Source organism: Bos indicus, chromosome 5 (assembly GCF_029378745.1).
Source record: "Bos indicus isolate NIAB-ARS_2022 breed Sahiwal x Tharparkar chromosome 5, NIAB-ARS_B.indTharparkar_mat_pri_1.0, whole genome shotgun sequence".
Classification (NCBI taxonomy): Eukaryota; Metazoa; Chordata; class Mammalia; order Artiodactyla; family Bovidae; genus Bos; species Bos indicus.
In genome coordinates, this window is record NC_091764.1 from 26,122,041 (window position 1) to 26,142,504 (window position 20,464).

General features: G+C 55.4%; 2 protein-coding genes and 2 long non-coding RNA genes across 4 annotated transcripts; 2 read left to right on the plus strand and 2 right to left on the minus strand.

Annotated features, from left to right (window-relative positions):
- Window positions 1-2,218: 2,218 nt before the first annotated feature.
- On the minus strand, window positions 2,219-5,803 carry HOXC8 (homeobox C8). The gene is made up of 2 exons (XM_019960410.2): window positions 5,306-5,803; window positions 2,219-3,911 (listed from the first exon to the last, which is right to left on the minus strand). The coding sequence occupies exons 1-2, from the start codon at window positions 5,739-5,741 to the stop codon at window positions 3,619-3,621; spliced, it is 729 nt and encodes a 242-aa protein (XP_019815969.1). The 5' UTR covers window positions 5,742-5,803; the 3' UTR covers window positions 2,219-3,618.
- A 483-nt stretch (window positions 5,804-6,286) lies between these two features.
- On the plus strand, window positions 6,287-10,484 carry LOC139183074 (uncharacterized). The gene is made up of 3 exons (XR_011566545.1): window positions 6,287-6,487; window positions 8,377-8,445; window positions 9,047-10,484. It is a non-coding gene; the product is annotated as an uncharacterized lncRNA (long non-coding RNA).
- Window positions 10,485-11,606: 1,122 nt separating this feature from the next.
- On the minus strand, window positions 11,607-14,951 carry HOXC9 (homeobox C9). Its single transcript, XM_019960403.2, has 2 exons — window positions 14,276-14,951; window positions 11,607-12,541 (listed from the first exon to the last, which is right to left on the minus strand). Exons 1-2 carry the CDS (start codon window positions 14,811-14,813, stop codon window positions 12,297-12,299), a joined length of 783 nt encoding a protein of 260 aa, XP_019815962.1. The 5' UTR covers window positions 14,814-14,951; the 3' UTR covers window positions 11,607-12,296.
- A 34-nt stretch (window positions 14,952-14,985) lies between these two features.
- On the plus strand, window positions 14,986-15,964 carry LOC109559020 (uncharacterized). Its single transcript, XR_002180700.2, has 2 exons — window positions 14,986-15,294; window positions 15,721-15,964. It is a non-coding gene; the product is annotated as an uncharacterized lncRNA (long non-coding RNA).
- Window positions 15,965-20,464: the final 4,500 nt, after the last annotated feature.

Consider the following 20,464-nt stretch of genomic DNA (forward strand, 5'->3'; position numbering starts at 1 on the left):
TTCTTTTTTGTTTTTAAATCCTGAGAAACGAATTTGCCCCCCAACTTAATAGCTGCATTATCCTGTCTCTACGGTTGAGATTAGAATAATAAATTCAAGGCGAAATGAGCGAGATGCTTCCACTCAGCATTTTGAAAGACACTATTTTTCACAAATCACAAATAGCTTTCGGAAGCCACTTTGATTGGCTAATAAAAAAGTAAAGAATGGGAGAAAGTCCTAGCTGCTGTTGCCGAATGGTCCCCATTCCGGTAATGGGACGGCGGGAGTATTTGGGAGGACGCGTTTCTAAAGAGAGCGCATCCCCGCTCGCAATTAAGTTCTCCCATAAAACGGGTTTTGCCTCCTTTTCTCTCCAAACGAGAAAACAGAGGCGGTGGGCACCACGGGCTGGGGGGAGCGGGTGCTGTAAGAGAGGGCGGCTGGAGATCTCTGGGTCTGGCCCACCCGTTGCCTCGCATCTCAAGCGATGCTGGGCGCCAGACGCACCCCGCCCTCCGACGCCGGGCTTGGGGCCACGGGCATTGCTGCGCACGGCCGGGGTTGAATGGGGCATTGGGTGTGGGGAAAATTCGGTGAGGTTCTTCGAAGGCATTTAGTGTAAGGTCAATGGCTACTGGGCCAGCGATTTTTTATTAATAGCAAGCATAATTCCACATTTCAAAATGAAACGACCCTCGCCGGCCCTCGGAGTCTGGACGCCCCGTGGGAAGGCCTGAGGTCAGAGCGAAATGCTCTCTGTTCGGGCCTCCCCGGCGGGCAGCCGGTGTTTCCCCTCAGCAAACGGGGTTACCTGGCTGGCCCGGCAGCTGTCAGCTGGGACCCCAGGTTCCGAAAGATTTACCCCAGAGCTGTTCAAAGCTGTTCCCGACTGCCTGCCCGCAGCCTGCGCTTCCAATCCGTAGCCTCTCTCGGGCCGCAGGACTCCCCTATTAACGACGCCTGATCCAATCCTGTATTCAAGACCACTTTTCGTGGGAGCCAGGGACTCAGACGCGGGTGAAATTACACAAAACTAGAGTCGACTTACTGGGCGTAAGTCTGGGGAAATCATTGAACGGGAGAACAGAGACTGAGAGAGTGAAGGGAGTAAGAGATAGAGAGGTCTGACCTCAAAAATATTTCAGTCTTTGGGGGTCTGGGTTTTTAAGACCAGAAGATCCCATCCCCTCCCCTCGTCCCATCTCTTGACTGAATCAGACGGCTTGTATCTCTGGAATTTGGTATTATTTGACCAGAATCTTGCTGGCATAAACAGATTTCTCTGTCTAGGACTCTCCAGGGAAGACCGAGAGACCTCTTGCCTCCTGAGTCCCTTAGCCTTCAACCCTTTATTTTGGGGAATGGGGAGTCCAGTGAAGACTGTCCTTACCCGGCTGTGGTTGGAGTGTGGGACTGATCACTCAGTGGGCCCACCCCCACCCAAGCCAATGACCTGAATTATAAGGGCAGGGCAGGCTGCCCAATTGCCAAGGTGAAGCTGAGAGGGCTTGAAACAGCCAGAACAGAGGCTGGAGTAAGTGCAAGCGGCTGGGTGACAGTGATGGCTCTGTGCTGGCTGAATTTGAATTTCAGACAGTGGACTCAGGCTGCTTGCCTTGCCAGTCCCTCCACCTTTCCCTTCTCTCCTCTCCCCTAGGCTTAAGCTCCCTTATCCCCCACTCTCAGGCTTCTTCCAACCAAGTCCTCCAGACTGCCTCAAGCCTCACATCCTTCCCACCCTGTTTGCTTTCTAGTGCTGGGTGCTGAGTACTAAGGGTTGACCATGAGAGATCAGAAGGAATCACATTTCCTCATCCTTAGCCCCAGCCCCTGGTTGAAAAAGGCCTAGTTGCTGGAGGGGCATGGGAGTGGGGGCAGATTTTTGATCTGGGCTCAGCCCAGGGCCAGGAGGAAGAAGATGGATGAGTGGAGGAGAAGATGCTTTCTTCCCATTGGGACCCTGGCATCTACCAACCCACTTTGTTTGGAGCCAATGTTCTCCCAAGGGCATTCTGCTCTGCTTCCTCCTCCTCCTGTTCACCTCCCCACTTTCACCTGCCCTCCCAGCCCAGCCAGCCCTCTCAGCTCCTCCACTCCTCTCCATGTGAGTGCTCCCCAACCCCAAGTCAGATCAGTGGAGGAAACCTTTACTAGAATATTGAAAAAGGGTAAGGAGGGGAGGGGTAGAAAATGGGGTACGATGGGGAAAAATCGAGTCAGTCATTACAGCTTCAAATATTTTTTCTCCATTTTTTTATTATGACTCACGTATACAATACAAAGTACTTCGACCAGAAACAGAGCTGCTGCCGGGACACAAAATCTACATTCATAGCTGGACATAAAGACGAATGACCAAAAATTATTATTATAGATATATTTTTAACGTTGTTTTTCTTTCGAGCACATTGCATAAACAGAGGATTCAAGACAGTTAACTATACATTCAGTGCAATTTAGTTCTACTCTACTGGGGTTAGAAGCACAATAAAAGCGCACAGGACCGGCGGGCTAGGCAGTCTCAGTTGTTGGGTTTTTCTTAGTGAAATAAGCAGCAACAAACGACAACAAAACCGCATTACAAATACTCTCAAAGCAGGATTTCTTCCTATAGGTAGTGATAAAATACGTTGGAGGTTTCTTTCTTTTTTTTTTTTTTAAATTTTTTCTCTTTTTTTCTCCTGTATTAGGATTTTTTTAATTTCTCTTTTTTATTTTTTCAAGATTATTGCAGGTTCCCTTTAGGTAGTATGTTAAAGATTTACTATGATTATTATCAGTATTATTATTATTTTCATGATTATGGCGATTTCTGAGCGCTTATACCAGTGCAGCTCAGAGGAAGCTGGGCCCAACAACAGGAATTAGACAGCTGAAGGGGAGGAAGGCATGGGCCCGAGTGACCAAGGGATGGCTAGGTAGGATCTGAGCGGCAACTGCAGGCAGGCGCCTTTCTACCCCGTGAAAAGGGAGGAGGGAAGGGGAGACCTCGTCTCCTTCAGGTTTCCATCAGGTTCCTAGAGAAAGTCAAGGGGGTCTAAGTGGGGACTCCCAGGGAGGGAGAGGGGATATTCCTTGCTATCATTTTTAAAATGTCTTTGAATATCCTCCCTTTCTTTTCCTTCCTTCCTTCACTTTTTCTGTCCTTTGGGGAAAAAAGTCAATCTAAGACATTAATCCTAGCATGAAAACAAAGCCACGAGTCTTCTTCCATATTTTGAGGGGGCTCCCCTCTAAAATAAATACCAGAGAAGCAGGGAGGTGGCAGTGTGGCAAGAAGGGGCCGGGAGAAGGGGAAAGGGGGCCAGGTCTCAGACCTTAAAATCCAGGCAAGACTAGGAAGGGTGGGGGTAGGGAGAAGTGTGTGTGTTGGGGCAACGACTGAGACAGAAACTCGGAACTTTTCGCTGTGTCTCAGTATCCCCCCTCCAGCCCCCAAACAAATAAAGGTGGGGGGAAGTCCAAACGTAATAAAACCAGAGCTGCAAGTATCTGACAGGTAGTTAGAGTTGTGAGTGTCATTCTATTCTCTATAAAAGCAAATGACAGTCGTAAACTTCTCAATTTATCTGCTACCATAAAATGAAACTTCAAGGGAGTTGCTAAAGGAGGGGGGGGATGTCTCTCTTTTTTTGCTCAGTCCTTGTTTTCTTCCTTTTCCTCCTCTTCTTTCTCCTCTTCCTCGTTTCCTTCTTCCTCCACCTTCTCCTCATCTCGGGCTCCGGGCAGTTTATCCTTGTTGTTCTCCTTTTTCCACTTCATCCTTCGGTTCTGGAACCAGATCTTCACTTGTCTCTCAGTCAGTCCCAGGGCATGAGAGACTTCAATCCGACGCTTTCGTGTCAAATAAGGATTAAAGAGAAACTCCTTTTCTAGTTCCAAGGTCTGATACCGGCTGTAAGTTTGCCTTCCGCTGCGCCGCCCCGGAGCTGGACAGAACAGAAGCCCAGTCTGGTTATGTTTGGGTAGGGGCTTGGCTTTCCCCTGTCACTCTTCCTCCCCTGAAATCCCCCCCTCTGGTTTCCCCAGTTCCCCTCCCTCCTGCCTAAAAGGCAGAGCAGGCAAGGGCAGGAAAGTTTGGGGGGTTTGTTTTGGTTTAGCTTCACCTTGGGAGGTAGGGTAGGGGTGGGGGCAGGGACTAGGATCTGTCTGGAAAGCCGGGGCTGGAAGAGGCCAAGGGAGCACTGCAGAGTCCCCCCAGGCCTGCAGTTCCAGGAAACTGGCCCTGCAGCTTTGTTTACAAGTGCAGAGGGGCATTGGGTGAGAAGGGCTGGGGACAGAGTCTCTTTCCAAAAGGAAGGCAAAAGGGCTGGGGGTGAAGAAGTGAGGCTCTGCTCACTGCCCCTCTTCAGATCTCTCTGCCTTATGCCTTGCAAGGAGGAAAAATAATTGATCTCCTGGAATGTATCACTGCTTGGCCTGATTGCTAACTAGAGATCAGCAAATAAATCACGGGCCATCCTTGCTGGAACTTGTCGCTTTCTAGCTTCCCCTTTTACTTCGAAATTGGGCGATGAGGGGCCACCCTTGGAGGGGCTCATGACCTGAGCTGCCCTGAGGGTCTCAGGAAGACCCCACAAGCCTTTGATGGGGGGCAGCTTGGCTTCCCCCAGGGTCTTCTGGACGTCAGAGCCCTCTAACCTACATGGCCTCCCTCCTTTTCAGGACTCTTTTTTTTTTTTTCCCCTTCTCTCTGACTCCCTCTCTTCTCTCCAACTGAGGGAAGTAGAGCAAAGTTGGGGTAGTGGCCCTAAGGCTAGTTCTCTGAGAGGAGGTGGTGGGTACCCCAGAGAGGCAGATCACCTGTCCTTGGGGTCCTGCCACCCCCTGACCCAGCCAGGGGAGGGAAGCAGGGGTCTTCATCCCAAGACAGCCTGGCCACTGTCCTGGACTGGGGCTCTCTGCCTTATGGAGACACTGGCTTGTTCCAAAGGCTGATAACCACTGGGTCCCCCGCTCCTTCCCAGCCACCTCCCCAACTTTGACTAGAGACGGTGAGAGAAAGAGACAGACAGAGAAAGAGGAGGGGAGAGAGAGAGACAGACTGACTGACAGAGGTGGAGAAAACGTTTTTTTAACCCTTTGCACCCAGATACCACCTTTTCCCCCACTTTTACCCCAATCCCCCAAATCTCCCAGACAAACCCGGTGCCCCACCCCCAGCTGAACCTCCCAACCTCCAGAAACCCACTCAGGCCCGGGGGTGGGGCCCGAGAGAGCCCCAAGCCAGGAGGGAGAGCGAGGGCAGACAAAAAGGAGGCGAGGGAGGGGGGAAGACCCCGGAGCGCGGGAGACTAAGGGGGAAAGAGAAAAGGCTTCTCACCGTGGGGTCTCATCCATGGAAACATGAGGCTGGGAGACGAGTTTTGATTTAAGTGGCCTTGTCCTTCGCTACTGTTAGTGTTGGCGGAGGATTTACAGTCGGGATATTGCACCACGCTCGCCTCTTGCTGAGCCCCATAAAGGGACTGTCTGGGGAGCGCCTCGTAGCCATAGAATTTGGAGGCGTCTCCGTGGCAGCTCAGCGAGCACGGGTTCTGCTGGTAGCCCGAGTTGGAGATGCCCGAGGTGCCGTGGTGGAAGAAGTCTTGGACGTGGTGCGAGGCGTGCTGGAAGCCGGGCGCCGAGCCGCCGGGCCCGTACACCAGCGCATGGCTCCGGCCCACGCTCTGCGGGAAGCGGCAGTCGTAATAGGCCGGCTCCAGGGACTCGCCGCCTTTGTACTTGGAGAACAGGGGGTTGACGAAGTAGGAGCTCATGCTGGGCACATGAAAACCCGCCGCCCCCTCCCCTCTGGCTCCCGACTCCCCCGCCCGGGACCCCCGAAACTGCCCTCCCCCCGGGAGCGATCCCCAGGCCGGCCGGCTCCCCGGGGCGGCGGGCCGGGCTGGGCAGGTGGGGGGCGCCTGGGTGCCGGCGGCCGGCGGGGCGGCGCAGCTCCCGGGCTGGGCGCGGGCGGCGGCGGGCAAGCGGGCGGCGGCGGCGGCGGCGGCTCTCTTCACTGTCGGTAGGTAGAGCTCGCGCTCTCGCACTTAGCTCTTTCCTTTAACAGCCCAGGCGAATTCCTCAGACTCCCGGCGGTGGCGGCGCTTACACGCGATTCGCGTTCATCAATCCACGACATGAAGACAGGCGAGAGGGAGAGAGAGAGAGGGAGAGAGAGAGGGAGAGAGAGAGAGAGAGAGAGAAGGAAGGGAGGGATGGCGGGCGGGGGGTAGAGGGGTTCAGGGCTGGGGGGACCTGGAAGAAGGGGAGGGGAGGAAGGGGGAGGGATGGGGGTGTGGTATGTGGGGGGTGGTGGTGAGCCAGTCCCAGCTAATGGCTGGGGCCAGCTTTTCCAAGGTGCGCATTCAGATTTGAAGGTGCCTCTCCTCCCTTCTCTTTTCCTTCCTCTCAGAGAGAGAGGTACCTGAGACAGCAGGTCAACTCAGGTTACCTCAACAGGTATAAGACCCCCGAGGGGGCTGAATGCCAACCAGAGAGAGCGGTCCCCTAACAACCAAAGGTGGGTTCCCCAGGGGGTCCTTAAGTCTGGGGACTTTAGGAGGAAAAGTGCATCTTATCCCCAGACACGTCAGCCATCAGAACCCTCTTGCCCCTATCCAGTTGCCCTGTCCCCCCTAGATTCTTAAGATCCCTTGTCAGCTGGCTGTGGGTAGTGGAGAGGGCCAGAGGCAAGGGTACTCCACATACCCAGTCAGGGCTGCACTGCCCCTTCAGACACCAGCTCATGCCTCAGGCAGGAAGCCCGGGCAATGGCCACGAGCTTGCTGGAGGCTCTGAGAGCAAAGCGGCTGGTGGGAACAGAGGGAGAGGGCAGCTGTGGTTCTCTGGCTTCTGGCTGGGCTGATCCAGGAGGTTGCTTCTTAGAAGACCCCCTGTATCTGGGTTGGAGGCCTCTAAAGCAGGCCTCTTACTTGTCCCCACATACCCTAACCCCATAGGAAATGCCAGTTTGGCCTCCTGGCTTCACCGCATCCCCCCTCCCCAACTTCCCCAGGCAGGCTGCCCAGGCCAGGATGTGGATGGGAACTGTCAACAGACACTCTTTAAATATTTACCCACACTTCTCTGGGGGGTTTCCCCCATCCCCAAGACTGGGTAAATTCAAGTTAATGCTAATGGATAAAAGACCCTTATCCCATCAGCACCCTTCTCTGGCCATAAACATGTACAGTTACATGGACTGAACACAGACAGAGAGAAAAGGGAGAAAGAGAGCTGTGGACACGTGTGCTCTGTGCAGGTGAATGAAGAAGAATGATTTTTCTGGTTCTCCCCCTCCACAGTATGTGAGGGCAATGCGGGGCCATGCTCAGGATCCACACATGTTGTATATGCTCTCTTCCACCACGAACAACATCAAATGCACACACACTCAAATTATCAGAAAGCACCCCTGACACTTCACAGAGACTGTGCACACTCGTGCACACCCAGACATATGTGAAAATAAGACCTGATAAACACACATGCATCTTTCGCTCTTTGCATCATTTAAAAAAAAAAAAAAGGCTACCTAATTTCTTTCCACATTCTGGAGTTTCAGGGTTGGATGAGGAAAGAGGCAGTTAGAAAATCAGATCTTTTTCTTCACTATCCATCCGGAGCCCAGCTCTAGGGATGAAGGAAGAAATGAAAGCGCAGGGGAGGACGATGCAGAGAAAATGAGTCTCCCCCTTTTGAATCTAAATAATTGCTGGGGAAATAGTCACTCTCAGCCACATTCCCAAAGGAGAACCACTGGGGCCCCAGCAAGAGATCAGGATACCCTGAATTTGGAAGAATCCACCCCCATCTGAGTGAGGTGGGGACTGCTCCAACTCTGTGACACCACACCAATATCTCTGACCCTGGAGCCACAGGAAGGGAGGTTCAGAGGGCCATGCCAGCGCTGCAGGGTCCAGGGCAGTGGGGGACATGACCAAGATTTCCTCCACTACCAGAGCACGCTGCAGCCTTGGTTTAGCCTCTGCCTTCTCTGAGCCTGCTCTGTGGGTACTAAACTGACAGACTCTGGACTCCCAGCTTCTAGGTCACTGGGGACTGTCATAAATACTTTCCTTTTCCCTCCTGGAAAGCAGAGGCTGGGCAGGCCATATCCGCTTTGGGGCCTGCGCCTTATCTTTTAGGGGGTGGGGGGATATCTCAACATTTTATGGGCCAGCGAAAATCCTGCCATAGAGCTATCCTTCCAGGCCTTTGTGTCTTGGAATGCAACTGTCCAGAGTGTGCTGCATGCATCGCCTGCTTTGAGAGCCCACCAGTCCCCAAAGCCCCGGCTGGACTTGATTTCCCCTTTCAAAGGTCCCTCGCCTTTTCTCTCTTCAGTTCATTTGATTGTTTTTTTTACATATATTTGGTTGATTTCGCTCCTCGAACCTGGAAATAAAGGAACCGCAAGCAGCCATCCTTGCTGGGGCGTCTCCGTCCCTCGCCCCGAGGCCTGCACCGCCCTCCTAGGTATCGTGGATTTATGTTCGTTTGTCCGGGTCATTCTGCCTTTTCGTGTTAATTACGCGCTGCCTGCTTCGTGCTTATCTCCTCCGCAAAGCGATTATTTTCAACGCCCGCCCTTCTGAGCCTCTCGAGTCTGCTGGCAGAGCGAGGGCCCATCTCCGGCCGCCACTCGCGATTTATTTACACCTCGCAGGTGAGAGGATTGATTTGCTCAGAGCCAGAGGGGCCGGGTTGGGCCGGGGCACCCGGCCTTTTAGTTGCTGCTCCTCGGGGCCGGGCCTCAAATGTCAGTGCGGCCAGGCCGGCTGGGGGCACAGCCGCCGCCTCTAACATTGAGCAACAGCGCCACCTCGCGTCCACTTGCTCCAATGCAGTTCGGCCGGGAAAAAGCCAGCAGCTAAGAGCAAGCAGGTCCCCAGGCTTGACCCAAAGATGGGGGGTGGGAGGAAGGAGTTTCCAAATGAATGCGCACGAGAGGGGTCCCCGGAAGGGATTCCCCCCTCCTCAGGAGCGCTGTTCTTTTGTGTTCTAAATCCTCGAAATAAACCTTGTCCAAGGTTTTATACTATTTTCTCTTTTTGTCACCCTCCCTTCCCGCATTGAGACACTGTGCAAAAGGAACTGCCGCGATTTTCCCCGCAACCAGGCGCATTTCTGGCCTCGGAACACCGCGCATGCAGACACACGCACCGAAGCTCCCGCGACCGCCTTCCCGTGGCGCGCACTCTAAACTCCTCGCTCCTCTTACCCTGCCGCCTGCTCCGTACCGCCTATTCCGCCGCCGCCTTCAGGACTTTGGGGTGGGACTCTGACTTCTCCCTGCTCTTTGCCCCCTGGTTTGTGGCCCAGCCCTCTCTCACGCGCGCTCTCTCCACCTCTCCCTCCCATCCAGTGAGGTCCTGTTCTCCGTGGGCCATAGACAAAACATTCCTATAATCCGATTTCAAAGGAAAGAGTGTCCACCTTATTTAAACCATAAAACAATTAAGCCCAGACGTCTAGCCAGCTCCGCGCTGCTGTTTTGTTCGGCCCCATTCAGAATCCAGCGCAGGGAGACAAACAGCGCCATAAAAGTGGCATTTCGGGGCCTCGGAAATGTACCTACCCTCTGCCTTCCCAAGTGGAACAACCTTTAGGGTTTTGTGATTCTGACAAAGGAGCAGAGGAGAGGTGGGAGGGGAGGATTAGGGCAGGGGGGCGTTTGCAAGCCCCTCTTTCGTCCCCAGCTTTCGTTTCTTTCCCCAGATGTGTGTCGTGTTGTTGTGGTTTGAGTTCACAAATGACAATAAATAAAAATCGAATCCAATCCTGACCTGCAGGCTGGAGGCTGAGCTGGTACTTAACCGCGGGCTGGACCGCGTGGGCCTGCTCTGGATCCCACGCTCTGGTCAGGGCCCTCCTTCCTGCCGGGAGCCAGACCGGCTCGGGCGGGCCGCAGGAAGCAGGCCGCGCTGACGGACGGACGAGGGGAGGCGACAGGGCCTTGGAGCAGGGGCGGGGTGGAGGCCCGGAAACACCGCCGAGCTCGGGCCGGGAGAGAAGCTTGAGTCCCCGCGGTCAGGACCGAGGGAGATGGGTGGGTGCCTTGTCCTCCGCGCGGGGCGCAACTGAGGCCAGGGTCCCAGAGGAGGAGCAAGGTAGCCAGAAAAATACAGGCAAAGCACCTTTCAAAAGGACCAAGAAAACAATCGCTTCTGGAATTGGGAGATCTCTTCTTAAGCGGGAAAGAGGAGGGGTGCTTCAGCGACTGGGAAAACCAAACCGCGACTTTAGATTGTCTCCCTCAAAATATTATCAAAAACAAAACGTTCACCTCTTCCCACCTTCCTCCAGCCCCTGAAACTGGACTATTTAATAGGAGGAGCGGGTAGGAGATTCAAATGATGGGAAGGGGCTGGTCCCTACAAGTGTCTCACCAATCCTGTAAGGTGATGGCCATGGGGGGAGCTGCTTAGGAATCGGGGTCCCCAATTATTTTCTTTTACGGTGGTATTCCCCAAGTATTCAGAGCAACACCCTGCACTCTCGCCAAAATGGGCAGCCTGAGATATTAAAGGGCTATATTTCAAGCAGTCTGAGTTTAATAGTTTCCAGATTGGGGGATTTCCGAGAAAGGGGGCGCTGGGCTGAAGCATACCCAGCAGCTTGAGTCTGCTTCTGATTAACAGATGAAAACTGCTGGTTCTGGGGAAGGCTCTCGGGGTGCTAGGCAGTCAACCATCCCCACTGGGCTGTTGTTACACACACATATCCCCAAATCTTCGCCCCTGGGGTCCCACAGCCACCAGAGAACACCCCACTTCTGGCTAATCCCTGCCCAGCTTCCTTTGGTCCTAGCCTAGGGATCTCTTGAAATGCTGCGGTTGCTCAGCATAACCACTGTCACCCCCAGATCAACATTCAAACTTCACCCCCAGATCAACATTCAAATTAAGCACCAGAGAGATAGGTTGAATAGAAAAGAGAGAACTAGGAGATGGAGAGAGAAACTGAGAATACACTGAGAAATAGAAACTAAATCTAATCTTGATTGCATTGGTTTTGCCATCTTTCTTCTCTCTCCCTTCTTTCCTCCCTTTTCTTTCTTCCCTCTCTACTCTCTCTCCCTGCTCTCTCTCTGCATCTTCTTTCACTCTCAATGTCCAGTGCCTGTCCAGTTCCCTGAGGCCTGCAGGGCCTTCCTCTTCACCCTTCACCGCACACCCTCCTTAGCAGCCTGCCCCCCCACCGACACCCCTCAAAGCACCGATGCAGCCAGGCAAGAATCCAGCCCCGGCCTGCACCCAGCACGCAACCTTCATCTTTACCTATCTCTTCCCTCCGATCTCATGTACTCATAAATTATTACAATTAATTACAGCCAAGGAAAACCATTCATGCCATACCCCCACCCCCAGGGACTCCATCGAGCTACCAGGAGACTCACAGGCAGCCAGCCAGGGAAGGCACAGGCGGCACCCGGGCCTCAGCAGCCTCCACACACCCCGGGAGCCTCTTAGCCCCATCACACCCTGCCTGGGGAGGAGTGGCGGGCACTTGCCCTTCCGAAGTAGGGGGAGACCCCTGCCTGGCTCCCACCTCCCCTAAAGGATCTAAGCACTTGCCTCCTCCACGTCAGAAGCCTGGGAGCGACAAGGAGGAGAAATAATGAGAACTGGATGCAGTTGGGTTTCTGGTTTTTTAAGTGACTTCGATATATTAACACAGAGCTGTTCTACCATAACAAACAGAAGCACGTTACAGGACCGACTCTGAGGATGAGAGGAGACACTGCTATGTACACGCCAGAGGCGCCGGCCTGCGCCGCTGGACCCAGCCTGCGGCATGGTCCCTGGCCCTCGCCTTTTCGCTCCTGGGCTGGGAAGCATACTTGTGTATGTTGTATGTGTGCGCGTGTGTGTGTTTGTACAAAATCTGCACACAGAGCACCCCAGGCCTGGGGAGTGATGGCCCGGACCAAATACAATACATGAAAAAAAATAGAAATATAGCGATTCAAGTACTGGCTTCTCTGAAGAAAGGAGAAAAAAAAAATCACATTTGTGTGTGTCATTTATTTCAGTTGCGCTGGGAGAAGAGAACGCGGTTTCTCTCCCCGCCTCCTCCTCCTCCTCGCTGGGTAGAACTAACTCTAAAACACCAATTTCTCAACACTGAACCCTCCCAAATTGCAAGAGTTTTCCTTTTCCCCTTCCCTTTTTTTTTTTCCTTTATAAGCCGACTGGCTTTTCTCTATCTTGCTCTTTCCTTTTTTCTTTCAGTGCTGTCTCCCGCCTGGGCTGGGGTATTTTGTGGGTTTTTTGTTTTGTTTTGTTTTTCCCTTGGCTGTGCGAGGCAGCAGGCTGGGGCAGGGTTTAGGATTGCTCCTTGTCGGTTTTCTCTTTATTCATCTTTTTCATCTTCATCCTCCGATTCTGAAACCAGATTTTGACCTGCCGCTCGGTGAGGTTGAGAACCCGGGCCACCTCGTACCGACGGTCCCTGGTTAAATACATATTGAAGAGAAACTCCTTCTCCAGTTCCAGCGTCTGGTACTTGGTGTACGGGCAGCGCTTCTTCCTCGTGGAACGGGCGTGAATCCAGTTGGCCACGGGGTTGCCTGGAGGGCCAAACACAGGCAGGGGTCAGTGGAGCCCCTTTCCAGCCCAGGACCCCTGCCACCCCATCCTCAGGCTCAGCCAGGCTCCCCAAACCCAATAATTGAACCTGAATTTGGACACGTTTTGCTTTAGGAATTCCACCCCCCTTACTGCTTTTGCGGTCTCCCCCCTCCCTATCTTTCCCCTCCTCAGTTTCCAGCACCTAAAACTATAGGAAATCGAAGCTATCAAAGCCTCTACAGTCTGGTCCTCCTCAGCTTCAAGAGTAGTAACTCGAGAATATCCTCATAAAAAGTCCAAATTCCCAACCGTTTCATAGGCCCATAAACGCTTCTCTCTCTTGTTTTTTATTTTTATAGCGAGGTCTCTCTCCTCCCCACTTCCCTCCTCCTCTGCCCCCTCCCATCCTCCCAGCCCACGACCAAGTCCTGAAATTTCAGCAGTTCTATTTCCTGACCCTGAGAGTCCCCAAGCCCCTCATTACCCTCTCCAGCGCCCCATCTCCGCTCTTGGAATTCAACCCTGCTGAGGCGAATTCTCAGGGTGATGCTGGGATGGGAAAAGCCTTTCTCCTCTCCCCAGGGAACTGCTGGCCTTGGGGACAGGCCCCCCTATATCTTAGCTTCCCTCTTTGGCTTCCAGTGCCCCCTCCTCCTGCCAGCCCCAGGACACGCTCTGCAGGAGCCAAGCCTCCAATTTCAGGTTTATGGGAGTAGCTGAGGGCAAGGAGGGAAGCCTTCAGAGGGGTATAATTAGGCCCTGGCCCCTGACGGGGCTGCAGGAAAGGATTTCCTGCAGCCCCCTCCTGGGTCTCCCCCAGACATTTCCTCACACCCAGGGGCTGCACCCCCTCCTCCTGCTGTTTCCCCTTCTATCTTCTTTCTGGCCCTGCAGCTCTCACCTGTCCCCCCTCCAAAAAAAAAAAAAAAAAACCTACCCTTGCCTTTCTCTGCAATACTCAGAAGGCTCCCCTTTCCCTGATTGGAGTGTGTGTGTGTGTGTGTGTGTGTGTGTGTGTGTGTGTGTGTGCAATTCTCTAATCTGGGGAGATGCTTCTCCCCACTCCTTATCCCTGACCCCCATTCCCACCCCTCTCTCCTGCAGAGCCTCAGAAGAGGGCTCTCAAGTTTAAGGAAACTGGGACCCCTCTTCTCTCCCTCAACTCTGGAAGTCCTGATCCCTCCAAGTTCCCAGGCTGAGAAAGCCCTCAGACCTCTCATCCAGGGTTCCTGGGGGAGAAGCCCATGGACCTTCTGTTTTATGAATCTCTAGTGGGGTGAGGACCCCCACACTGCCTGGGAGGTAGGGGTGGCTTTTCTCCTTGGGGTTATTTCCTCTCTATCCCCAGTGTCCTCCTCATCTCTCCCCCATCTCATCCCAAACCATAAAATGAACCTCGCCCCCATCCTATACCCTGGCCCTGTCTGCATTTCTCCGAAAGTAGTGACTGAGCCAAAAAGCCTGGGCTGGGGGTGTGGGGGCGGGGGTCTCATCAAAGCCAGCTCCTGGGAGAGGAGCCCCCCTCAGCCTTCTCCCAACCTGGCTCCCTGGGCCCCCTTCTCAGACCTTCCTGCCCCTGAAAGCTCCCCAAGGTAATTCGCTTTTATTGAGTCCTCGCCCTCACCCCTCTCCCGCGCTCCCTGCGCCGCTCCGAGGGGCTGTAATCCGCTCCCCCCGCCTGGCCTCCCCTCCCCTCCCGCGCGGGTTGTAAAGGAAAATTGCTCCCAACTTACTGGGGTCCAGGTCGGCCTTCTCCTCTTTGTGCTTGCTGCCGGCGAGGGCGTCAGCCTCGGGCGAGGGCAGGGTCTGCGGGGCGCGGTCGCGCAGCTCCCCGGGCGAGCCGTACATGTAGTCCGGGTAGCTGCGGCCGTCGCCCGGGCCGCAGTCGGCGCGGCGCCCGGGGTAGGCGTCCGGCTTGAGGGCGTAGTGACGGCCCCCGGCCGGGAAGCTGGGGAAGGAGACGGCGCCGGACAGCGGCTCGAGCCAAGTCCGCATGTAGCGCGTGTCGGCGCCGAGGTGGGGCTGGGGGCCGTACGGGTGGTAGACCACGGACGACTGCGAGGGCACGGGCGCCCACGACGTGCTGAACACTGCCGGCTTGGGCGCGAAGCTACAGGACGGAAAATCGCTACAGTCCGGCACCAAACCGCTGGGTCTGGCGGCGGCGGGGTGAGCCCCTGTGGCCGGAAACCTGGACGCTAGGAGGTCTTCATTGTCGTGAGAGATGAGCGAGTCCACGTAATAGTTACTGATGGGCCCCGTCGCCGACATCGTAACAGGGTTTTACATACATAAGATTATTGTATGAACTGTATATGTACTTTTTATCTGCTCACAGAACAATCAAGGCAGGTAATTATTTTTCCAGCCTTTTCCCCGCAGCTCATTGGCTCCCCGGCCCCCACGTGATCGTATTTACCCAAAAATACGGCGCGGATCAATGCGCAGGGGCTTTTTTTCCTGGCTTTTTTTTTTCCCTTCTCCCACCCCCTTCTCTCTGCTGATCCCCGCGACCTGCGTTTTCCTGGGGGTCCGCAACTCTGGACCCAAGGACCCGCCGCCCCCTAAGGACAACTCGCATCTCAGCACAGAAGCCCCTGCCCGTGTCCACCCATAAGCAGATGGCCTCCGCCCCCACCCCCGGGAGGATTTCTTAATGGGGTGCCAATGCCAGTCCCCGAAGCCAGGGTTCCCGGACCCTCGGGGCTGAGCTGGGCGCTGGAGCCTCGCAGGGGCAGAGAGGCCGGCCGAGGTAGGTGGAGGAACTATTTCTTGACGTAATCCGTCTCTGTCGGTCCCGACGCTCCCGCAGTCTCTGCGCGAGCCGAGATCAGCGATTGTCAGTTCGGAACGTGGCTTTTAAAAATGCGTTTTTAAATAGTGTGTATGTATGTATTTCTTTCTGGAGCAGCAGCAGCGAGGGAGGGAGAGTGGGAGGGGACTGGGGAAGCTGGGGTGGAGGGAGGGAAGGAGGGAAAGGGGAGCGTCCTTCTGCCACTGGCCAACTCAGCCCCCCAAATCTGGGGCAGGGGAAGCTTGGGGAAGGTGGCCCAAGGCTGGGAGGGGTAGGACCTCGGGACCTTGTACACCTCTGTCACCAGAAGTCCTCTCTTTGCTTTGGCACAGATATGCAAACGTCTTTAAATTTATTGTCTGTATCTTTATCTTTCTTTGCCAGCCTGAAGAAGTGGAGGAGAGATCTACACAACTTCAGTGGGGTGTCCCCATCCCGTCTTCCTGTTCGCCCTCTTTTGCCCTCAACTCCATCTCTGAGACATCCTACCCTCCCCCCAAAAAAGAAGTCACTACCGGGGCTCTGTCTACAGAGAGCCAGGGTGAGAGCGGGCAAGGCGAGAGAGCGACCTCGGTCGTGGGCAAGTAGCTTGTTTTTACGTCCTTCAATAAAATTTTTATGAGGATCATTTGATTGTTCATAAATGTGTCTTTCATTAAATAAAATTGTAGGCTGTTTTTGGAACGAAAAAAAGCTATGAAGGAATGGGAGAAAGCAATTTCTTTGGAGTCAGACACAGGAATTCTGGAGGGGGCAGTGTGATGGCAGGGAAGATCACACAACTTGGATTCCTCCCCCCTCAGTAAGTTGGTTGTTACCCTCCTCTTTGAATTTGGGGTTCATTCATTGCCCAGCCCTCTGCTTTTCATCAGACTGTCCCATGGTGGTTTAGCAAAGGTGGGCAAAGGCAAGCAGGAAATTCTCAGTGTGGGTGCAAGAGAGGGGCAGGGAAGTTGGTGGGGGTGGGGGAGAAGAGCAGGTGATATCCCCAGAGACACAGGCGTTCTAGTCAGGGCAGAGTGAATTTGAAGGAGGGGTGCAATTTCAGGGTCAGCAGGGAATAGTCCAGTTTGCGCCAAGGGAAACAGGCAGGAGCTGAGGCTAAGACACAGGCTCTGAGGCAGCAGGGAAGGACAAGGTTTCTCAGACTGGAGATGCCTGCTCTTCTTTCCCATGCCTGTCCTCAGGAGGGGACCAAACACCAGGGGTGGGGGGGGGCGGAGGCGGAGGCTGCTTTTTTCCTGCATCTCTGTCAACCTGTCTCCTCTAAGGAGGAGAAGGGCTAGAGAGAGGTATTCCAGAGACTAGTGTGTGTGTTTGGGAGAAGGGGGGTGAGGAAAGTTGAGGGGGAAGGGTCTGTCTGCAGCCCGCAGCACTGACCCCAGCCTGCCAGGCCCCCACCCCAGTCCCTGCTCCTCCCCTTCTCGGGTTCTCTCCTTTTCGGTCTAGCGGGGCTGGGATTTCGACGCATGGGGGGGACGTGAGAAGTACCCGGCTGGGGAGAGGCAACCCGGGGCCTCAGCCTCTTCACCCTCAGCTCTGATTATCTTCTCCTCACCGCCCCTCGCCCCCCGACTGGACTGGTTTTGGAAAAGTCAAATTACAGCAAGAAACAGAATATCTCTTTGGCCTTGATGGAGCTGGGTTAGCTGTCAATCAAAAATTCTCCCTCACTAGTTCAAGGAAAAGACTGCAGGTTACAGTCCCCCTGCCTAGGCTTCCTCCAAATCCCCAGCGCCATCTGCACCTCCCCCCCAGCCCTGGCGGCGGGGAACCCTGCCTGGTTCTTGGGTGGCTGCTGGCAATGCTGAGCAGAGCCGCGGAGCGTTCAGAGGGCCCGGGGCCAGACTGTGACCAAGAGGACATCAGGGGACAGAGCCTGAGAGAGACTGAGCCCGAGACAGCCTGAGACAGCAAGACTGAAGCACGGCGCCAGGTCCCCAGAGAGAAAGGGAGGAAGGAAGGAGGGAAAGAAAGAAGAAAACGGGTTAGAATAAAAGAAAGAGGGAAGAAAGACAGAAAAGAGGGGAGGCAGGATGAAAGAGAGGGAAGAGCAAGGAAAGGAAGGCATGCAGAGAGAGTCGGAGGAAGGGCGGCGACAGGCAGGCAGGACGGGGCAGGGCGCGGGCTGACCGAGCAGCCGTGGCATTGTGCAACCCGCTGGCTGGCCGGGCCTTTGCCGCGGGACTGGCTCTGGGCGCGGCGGCCACTTCTGTCCGGACACAAAGGAGGAAGAGGCCTCCTCTCCTGCCCCTCCCGGGCGACCTGCTGGGGTGGGGACACCAGGCCTCCAGGATATAGAACCCTATCTCGGCCCAGGCAGCTACCCAGGCAGCTGGGAGCTGAGCCACGCTCTCAATCAAGGAGCAAAGAAGACAGGATGAAGGAGAAGGTTTCAAGCCCGCCGGCTCCTCCTTTTCGTCTTCGCCAGGGGACAGGGCCCATCTACACCTACCTCAGTCTTCCTAGAAGGAAGCTGCCCCCCAAAGCCCCTCTCCTATGGCCTTCGACTATTTGGGAAAGCCCCCCAGACACAGTGGCTGTAAACAGATGCCCCTTTCTCTCCTACCCAGCTTGGCCATCACCTTCTTTTCAACTCTTGAGCAGCCTGCCCACCCAGCAGAGGCAGCAGCAGTGGGGCAACCAAGATCACCAGGCCCACGCTCTCTGCTGCCATCAAATTCCCTGTGAAACTGAGGGGAGATTGTTGCCTTCCTTTCAGAGCATGAATTCAGACCCTCCCCACTCAGGCACAGACACAGCTGTGGATCTGGAAGCAGGCCTCACCCACAACCCCCTCCCCACCAACACCCCATTTTGCCTGGGCCTTGCTAAGAGAGGCAGCCTGGGGGAGGGGGGCTGGAAGAGGCTGAGAATCCCTGAGTTCATCAGGCCACCAGGCCGTCCCTTGGGTTCCACAACTACATGTGGACGGTACCCCCATCCTCTGCATTTGGAGGTGGGGTGGCAGGTCAGAGCTCTGAAGCAGACCCTAGGGCTCTCCCCAAATCCAGACCTGGAGGGCACCAAGGATGTGGGAGCACCAAGAAGGAGGGGTTTGTTTTCCCAGGTTCAGTTACGCCTGCCAGGTTCCCAGACTCCCTCTCACCCCCACCAGTCCCCTCAATTTTCCTTATCACCGATGGGGAGCCCGAGGGACTGGAGGCCACTGGGAGTCCCTGTTGGGAGATGGGAGGACTCCAGCTTTAGCTAGCAGCTGTGCATTCACTGTGGTTCTTAGAGCTCTCTTCTGACCCCGAAAGACGGCACTGGGCAGAGGAGAGCCCCCTCAGGGGGAGGAGCACCCTGACTACATCACCTCAGACCTGGACAGCTGGGATCACAATCAAGCTAGCACCACCGTGGGCAGGACAGACAGACAGAAAGACAGGTTAGACTGATCCCCTCCCCTGGCCCTGCACCTCCCTTTTAGTGATTTAAATTCCCTCCGGTTCAATCTACACCGTCAAGTTCGGATTATATTTAAAACAGGCTTTCTCCCGGTCCCCCAGCGGGTCATTCCCGCAGCCGCAGGCAGGGCGCCCGCTCCCGGCTCGTCAGCACCCGCCTGCGCGGAGGAGGCCCTGCGTGCTCCATTTGCTTTCGTTTTCCTTCTCCCCCTGAAATGGGCTCAGTTCACCTCTCCGCTGCCCTCTCCTCCTCCCCGCCCCTCCTCGGTTCCCCACTCCTTTCCCCCCTTTTCTCTCCTGATCCCTCTTTGTTGGGAAAAACACACCCACACACACAACTCCTCCTAGCTCAGGCCTGCGCTGGAAGCAGAAACTGAATTCTCCTGGCCCGCCGCGAGGAGACCAGCGTCTTGCCCCCACCCCAGGTGGGTATCCGGGATCCTTACACACCAGGAGTCCAGCCGCTAAGCCCAGCAGGAGTGAAACCCCCAGGGCCTGTGAACGTGGCCCTCTCAACGCCACGGCCTGCATTCCCTCCGGCCCCCTGCACTGCGCCCCGCAGCAAACGGGGCTATTTCCGCTCCCCCAACCCGATCTGGTTTCCCAGCCTGGGGAGTGGCTGGAGGGGGAGCGGCCCCAGAGCTAGGGGTGCTCTCCGCCCGGAGCCCCCCGTGGTCCTGGGCGCCTGGTTACCTGATCTTTGGGTGATGTATGTGTCGCAAGGAAATTTGCAGTGACTTTGGATCCCAGACTGAGGAAGCGGAGGTGGCGAAAGGAGAGACAATACGGGTCCGAAGTACAATTAAGGAGCCAGAGCCGCTAGTCTCTTCCCCCGCCCTCCCTGCCAGACTAGGAGCTGTCTGGCCTCAAACCTCAGGGTAACCCGCGAACCTGGAGCCGGAAACTCAGCCCATGGCGGAGGGAACCAGAGGTTCTGGCGTCCAAAAAGCAGGAGGAAAGCGCCCTCCAACTTGGGGGCCCAGCCACCAGCCCCACTGAGTCGCCGAGAATCCAATGAATGAAAGTGCACATTCCGACGAATTTTTCCCGATTTTTTTCAGCCTTTGGCTGGACAGACTAGGGTTTAGGACGTCTCAGACGGACAGACATACAGACAGGCAAACCGCATCTCCGGAGGCAGACAGACTCACAACATGAGTGTGAGTCTGAAATCAAATACAGGTTCAACATTCCCCAGGCCTCTCTGCCAGGCCGGGCGGGCGCCGATCTCCCTACCTTCTCTCCCCTCCAGGGCGTCCGGCAGAGACCCGGAAGACTCGGTCCCTCTGGCTTGGTCCAATCCCGCCTCGGGAAGCGCCTTCGTTACCTGCTCCTCGGCTCCCCACGGCCACAGATGCAGGGCAGCCGCCTCCGCCGGGGGAGGGAAGCCCCGGCCACCGCAGCCGCCGCTGCCCGCCCTCCTTCCCTCCCTCCCTCTTCCTCGCCCTCCCTCCCTCTCTCCCTCCCTCGCGCGCCGCCGCTCGCGGGGCCCTCCCGCGGGCAACCTGTTCTGGACCAAATCCAGGTATCTCCGAAAGAGACAAAAAAGAAAGGACCTCTGATGTAGAAAAGAAAGAAAGACCCTGAACTGCATTTATTTTTCACGCTCTGACCATTGGTCGGCCTCAGTTCAGGCGTCCTGGGCCCGGCCCTGCGGCTGCAGAGGTGTGCTGGCCTGCTGCCTCGCCCACGCCGGCCGCCGCGCCCCGCGCGCTGCG